Source organism: Panulirus ornatus, chromosome 57, assembly GCF_036320965.1.
Source record: "Panulirus ornatus isolate Po-2019 chromosome 57, ASM3632096v1, whole genome shotgun sequence".
Classification (NCBI taxonomy): domain Eukaryota; kingdom Metazoa; phylum Arthropoda; class Malacostraca; order Decapoda; family Palinuridae; genus Panulirus; species Panulirus ornatus.
The window spans coordinates 30,822,431-30,829,930 of NC_092280.1; the positions used below are offsets into that span (position 1 = coordinate 30,822,431).

Sequence of the window (7,500 nt, forward strand, 5' to 3'; positions counted from 1 at the left end):
ACAAGATGTGATTGTAGGTAAAGTAGGAGACAAGATGTGATTGTAGGTAAAGTAGGAGACAAGATGTGATTGTAGGTAAAGTAGGAGACAAGATGTGATTGTAGGTAAAGTAGGAGACAAGATGTGATTGTAGGTAAAGTAGGAGGCAAGATGTGATTGTAGGTAAAGTAGGAGACAAGATGTGATTGTAGGTAAAGTAGGAGACAAGATGTGATTGTAGGTAAAGTAGGAGACAAGATGTGATTGTAGGTAAAGAAAGAAGTCAAAATCTTAACAAGAGACATCAAAGGACTGGGGTTTTTTTTATTGTAATTTCAGTATCGAACGTTTACATACATACATACATACACTCATGAAATGATGAAACAAACCAACAATATAAGATGAAGAATATGAAAGAATGGCTAAATATGAAAGAATAACAAAATAAACAAAAATAAACAAATCTATGAACTGAAAATTGAGGTTCATAAAAATGAAGGTCAAGAAAAAGTTTAGTTTAAGAAGAGAAAGTGAAGTTGAGGGTCGGGGGCAACCATGAACAAATGGAAGGATAACTACGGGAACAACCAAATGACAATGTTAAATGTGGACAATGTGTAGTAGTGTTCCCTGGTGGAGGCCATGTGTACCACACTTGTACCATCACAATGATCCAACTGATGAAACGCCAAGTAACTGGTTAACACTAGGGTACGAAGGCCTCTCACCACCACCGTACTGAACTGCTGGTGGCAAGCCTAGCACGCAAGCAAGCACACACGCACGCAAGCAAGCACACACGCACGCAAGCAAGCACACACGCACGCAAGCAAGCACACACGCACGCAAGCAAGCACACGCACGCAAGCAAGCACACACGCACGCAAGCAAGCACACACGCACGCAAGCAAGCACACACGCACGCAAGCAAGCACACACGCACGCAAGCAAGCACACACGCACGCAAGCAAGCACACACGCACGCAAGCAAGCACACACGCACGCAAGCAAGCACACACACGCATGATTATCTTATTGATCAATTATTTGTGTACAATTAATGGACGATTATCTTAATGATGAATTATTTGTGTACAATCAATTATCTTGCCGTACTTGAGTGACAACCTTCATTAAGAAATGTACAAAGACAAGGTCATGTAACACATTCTTCAGCTACACACACAAGACGGGTTCATATGTAGGTGTTGATATTGTAACATGGGTATCTACATATATATACACATGTTACCGGACTCCGCCTACTTGTGGTCACACTAAGTGTGGGATGTTATCTTGATCAAGGTTTATTATTGATCATGAAGCACATACAATCTGATTATTATTGATCATGAAGTACATACAATCTGGTTAAGAAACATACACTCCACAGCTTCTGCCTACAGCGCAGCCTTGCTGCACCCCATCCAATGTGTCCTGCAGTTACATCATGATGATAATTATAATAATAATAATAACATCTTGATAATAACAATGATGATAATTATAATTATAATAATAATATCTTGATAATAACAATGATGATAATTATAATAATAATAATAATAACATCTTGATAATAACAATGATGATAATTATAATTATAATAATAATATCTTGATAATAACAATGATGATAATTATAATAATAATAATAATAACATCTTGATAATAACAATGATGATAATTATAATTATAATAATAATATCTTGATAATAACAATGATGATAATTATAATAATAATAATAATAACATCTTGATAATAACAATGATGATAATTATAATTATAATAATAATATCTTGATAATAACAATGATGATAATTATAATTATAATAATAACATCTTGATAATAACAATGATGATAATTATAATTATAATAATAATATCTTGATAATAACAATGATGATAATTATAATTATAATAATAACATCTTGATAATAACAATGATGATAATTATAATTATAATAATAATATCTTGATAATAACAATGATGATAATGACTATATGTATGTAAGTCAGTTCACATAAAGCTGGTCAGGAGTGGTCATCATGATAATGTGGTCAGCAGTGGTCATCATGATAATGTGGTCAGGAGTGGTCATCATGATAATGTGGTCAGGAGTGGTCATCATGATAATGTGGTCAGGAGTGGTCATCATGATAATGTGGTCAGGAGTGGTCATCATGATAATGTGGTCAGGAGTGGTCATCATGATAATGTGGTCAGCAGTGGTCATCATGATAATGTGGTCATCATGATAATGTGGTCAGGAGTGGTCATCATGATAATGTGGTCAGGAGTGGTCATCATGATAATGTGGTCAGCAGTGGTCATCATGATAATGTGGTCAGCAGTGGTCATCATGATAATGTGGTCAGCAGTGGTCATCATGATAATGTGGTCAGGAGTGGTCATCATGATAATGTGGTCAGCAGTGGTCATCATGATAATGTGGTCAGGAGTGGTCATCATGATAATGTGGTCAGCAGTGGTCATCATGATAATGTGGTCAGCAGTGGTCATCATGATAATGTGGTCAGCAGTGGTCATCATGATAATGTGGTCATCATGATAATGTGGTCAGGAGTGGTCATCATGATAATGTGGTCAGCAGTGGTCATCATGATAATGTGGTCAGCAGTGGTCATCATGATAATGTGGTCAGCAGTGGTCATCATGATAATGTGGTCATCATGATAATGTGGTCAGCAGTGGTCATCATGATAATGTGGTCAGCAGTGGTCATCATGATAATGTGGTCAGGAGTGGTCATCATGATAATGTGGTCAGCAGTGGTCATCATGATAATGTGGTCAGCAGTGGTCATCATGATAATGTGGTCAGGAGTGGTCATCATGATAATGTGGTCATCATGATAATGTGGTCAGGAGTGGTCATCATGATAATGTGGTCAGCAGTGGTCATCATGATAATGTGGTCAGCAGTGGTCATCATGATAATGTGGTCAGCAGTGGTCATCATGATAATGTGGTCAGCAGTGGTCATCATGATAATGTGGTCAGGAGTGGTCATCATGATAATGTGGTCAGCAGTGGTCATCATGATAATGTGGTCAGGAGTGGTCATCATGATAATGTGGTCAGCAGTGGTCATCATGATAATGTGGTCAGCAGTGGTCATCATGATAATGTGGTCAGCAGTGGTCATCATGATAATGTGGTCAGGAGTGGTCATCATGATAATGTGGTCAGCAGTGGTCATCATGATAATGTGGTCAGCAGTGGTCATCATGATAATGTGGTCAGCAGTGGTCATCATGATAATGTGGTCAGCAGTGGTCATCATGATAATGTGGTCAGCAGTGGTCATCATGATAATGTGGTCAGGAGTGGTCATCATGATAATGTGGTCAGCAGTGGTCATCATGATAATGTGGTCAGCAGTGGTCATCATGATAATGTGGTCAGCAGTGGTCATCATGATAATGTGGTCAGGAGTGGTCATCATGATAATGTGGTCAGCAGTGGTCATCATGATAATGTGGTCAGCAGTGGTCATCATGATAATGTGGTCAGCAGTGGTCATCATGATAATGTGGTCATCATGATAATGTGGTCAGCAGTGGTCATCATGAGGGCAGCCGTCGTCATGATCGTTCATTTCTCATGACTTCATGTGGTGACCATTGGTCATGACTGTGCCTGACCTGACCCCTCACATGACTGTGCCTGACCTGACCCCTCACATGACTGTGCCTGACCTGACCCCTCACATGACTGTGCCTGACCTGACCCCTTACATGACTGCCATGTTAACACCACCACCGTACTGGCTGGGTCATCATGTGGCAGTCATCACCAGCTCCACCTGAACCACACAAGAACGACACAATGTTTACAATGGTGGAGCAGGAGGTGGAGCAGGAGGAGGAGGAGGAGGAGGAGGAGGAGGAGGAGCAGGAGGTGGAGCAGGAGGTGGAGCAGGAGGAGCAGAAGTAGGAGATGGAGCAGGAAGAGGAGGAGGAGGAGGAGGAGGAGGAGGAGGATCTTCCTAACACAATGAACCACTGGTCCCACCTTCAGCCAGCCACACCCTCTTCTTCCTCCTCCTCCAAATGATGAGAGAAAACGTCATGTCTCCGGCCGTACATACTTGAGCACTATGATGAATGCGTCCAGGAACCTGACGTTATAGTGTGGGCCCCATGCACCGCCCCGCCCATTCTAGGAGTGGAAGACCCCAGTCAGAAGGGTGAGCGGCGTGACCATCTTGCCACCACATCACTATTAACCACCATCCACTCACGTGAGGTGACGTCACGCACTTAAATGCTTAATTGGACCCAACCCACATGAGCAACCGAGCGGGCGAGGACCCCTTGAACTGGGGCGCTGTAACGACTCCCCCGCCCCACACACTAACCCCCGCCCCAAATACACGCTTCACATGCCCTGGTTCAATCCATTGACAGCACGTCGACCCCGGTATACCACATCGTTCCAATTCACTCTATTCCTTGCAAGCCTTTCACCCTCCTGCATGTTCAGGCCCCGACCGCTCAAAATCTTTTCCACTCCATCTTTCCACCTGCAGTTTGGTCTCCCACTTCTCCTCATTCCCTCCACCTCTGACACATATATCCTCTTGGTCAATCTTTCCTCACTCATTCTCTCCATGTGACCAAACCATTTCAAAACACCCTCTTCTGCTCTCTCAACCACGCTCTTTTTATTAACACACATCTCTCTTACCCTTTCATTACTTACTAGATCATATATATGAGGACAACATGTGGTGTGAGGTGGTTTGATCGAGTGACATGACAGCTAGAGACTGAGTGTGAACGAATGTGGCCTTTGTTGTCTTTTCCTGGCGCTACCTTGCGCACATGCGGGGGGGGAGGGGGTTGTCATTTCATGCATTGTGTGGCGGAGTGGCGACGGGAATGAATAAGGGCAGACAGTATGAATTATGTACATGTGTATATATGTATATGTTTGTGCGTGTATTCATATGTATACGTTGAGATGTTCAGGTATGTAAATGTGCGTGTGTGGACGTGGATGTATATACATGTGTATGTGGGTCGGTTGGGCCATTTCTTTCGTCTGTTTCCTTGCGCTACCTCGCAAACGCGGGAGACAGCGACAAAGCAAAAAAAAAAAAAAATAATAATAACCAATAATAATAATAATAATAATGATAATAATAATAATAAATGATAATAATAATAACAATGAGAATAATAATAACAATAATAATAATAATAATAATAACAATAATAATAATAACAATAATAATAATAATAATAATAACAATAATAATAATAATAATAATAACAATAATAATAATAATAATAATAATAATAATAATAATAATAATAATAATAACAATAATAATAATAATAATAATAATAATAATAATAATAATAATAACAATAATAATAACAATAATAATAATAATAATAACAATAATAATAATAATAATAATAATAATAATAATAATAATAATAACAATAATAATAATAATAATAATAATAATAATAATAATAATAATAACAATAATAATAATAATAATAATAATAATAACAATAATAATAATAATAATAATAATAATAATAATAATAATAATAATAATAATAATAATAATAATAATAATAATAATAATAACAATAATAATAATAATAATAATAATAATAATAATAATAATAACAATAATAATAATAATAATAATAATAATAATAATAATAATAACAATAATAATAATAATAATAATAATAATAATAATAATAATAATAATAATAAAAATAATAATAATAATAATAGTAATGTAGAAAATGGTCAGAAATGTGCTCATACAGAACACGCAGCTGTGTGGTCGTGTTACCTGAAGGAGGTGGCGAGTGTTACCTGAAGGAGGTGGCGAGTGTTACCTGAAGGAGGTGGCGAGTGTTACCTGAAGGAGGTGGCGAGTGTTACCTGAAGGAGGTGGCGAGTGTTACCTGAAGGAGGTGACGAGTGTTACCTGAAGGAGGTGGCGAGTGTTACCTGAAGGAGGTGGCGAGTGTTACCTGAAGGAGGTGACGAGTGTTACCTGAAGGAGGTGACGAGTGTTACCTGAAGGAGGTGACGAGTGTTACCTGAAGGAGGTGACGAGTGTGGAGTCGGCCTGGACCTCTGGTGACGTCATCTCGGAATCGTTGCCAACTGTGGTCTTGAGGTCATCCAACATGCGGTCTGGGGGAACAACCATCACGTGTGTTAAGTAACGACGAGTCAGGAGCAAGTTAGTACCAATAACATTGCGGCAAAACAGGCAACCCCCCCCCCCTCACACAAGTAACTCACACATGACATGACATGATACATGACAAGATACATGACACGATATGAAATGACATGACACAACATGACATGATACATGACACGATATGAAATGACATGAGACATAACATGATACATGACACGATATGAAATGACATGACATAACATGACATGATACATGACACGATATGAAATGACATGAGACATAACATGATACATGACACGATATGAAATGACATGACACAACATGACTTGATACATGACATGATACATGACACGATATGAAATGGCATGAGACATAACATGATACATGACACGATATGAAATGACATGACATAACATGACATGATACATGACACGATATGAAATGACATGACACAACATGACATGATACATGTCACGATATGAAATGACATGACACATGTCATGATATGAAATAACATGACACATAACATGACATGATACATGTCACGATAAGAAATGACATGACATGATACATGACACGATATGAAATGACATGACACATGACATGATACATGTCACGATATGAAATGACATGACATGATACATGACACGATATGAAATGACATGACACATGACATGATACATGTCACGATAAGAAATGACATGACATGATACATGACACGATATGAAATGACATGACACATGACATGATACATGTCACGATATGAAATGACATGACACATGTCATGATATGAAATGACATGACACATAACATGACATGATACATGTCACGATATGAAATGACATGACATGATACATAGGAAAACACATGACATGACAGTTGGTTTCTGAAATGAGTTAAAGACACGTGGTCTGGCAGCTGGTTGGCTGGGCTGTAGCCAATCAAGCGTCAGGGTGGGTAGTGAAGACCGCGCACCTCCAGTTTGACCCAACAAGCTATTAACAATGTGGTGGTCAACATGATACTGACACGTCCTGTACTGTACGTGTTCACCTCTGACCTTACAATGACACATCACCCCGGGGGGGTCAACCACGACACCCCCCCCCCCCCGCCCACACTCTACTACGGTATACGCAGACGTGTGTACGTCGGTGTACACCTCCACGTGCTACACCACAGGTCGTGACCACGTGCTACACCACAGGTCGTGACCACGTGCTACAACACAGGTCGTGACCACGTGCTACAACACAGGTCGTGACCACGTGCTACACCACAGGTCGTGACCACGTGCTACACCACAG

At 39.4% G+C, this 7,500-nt stretch overlaps 1 protein-coding gene across 20 annotated transcripts in view; it reads right to left on the reverse strand.

Moving 5' to 3' along the window:
- The window catches only part of LOC139766404 (uncharacterized), a 93,034-nt gene that overhangs the window by 54,646 nt on the left and 30,888 nt on the right, over positions 1–7,500 (reverse strand). For all 20 annotated transcript variants that reach the window (XM_071695018.1, XM_071695020.1, XM_071695033.1 and 17 more), the window contains one exon: positions 6,084–6,180. In XM_071695018.1, coding sequence (XP_071551119.1) covers positions 6,084–6,180 — 97 coding nt within the window. The remainder of the gene's footprint in view (positions 1–6,083; positions 6,181–7,500) is intronic.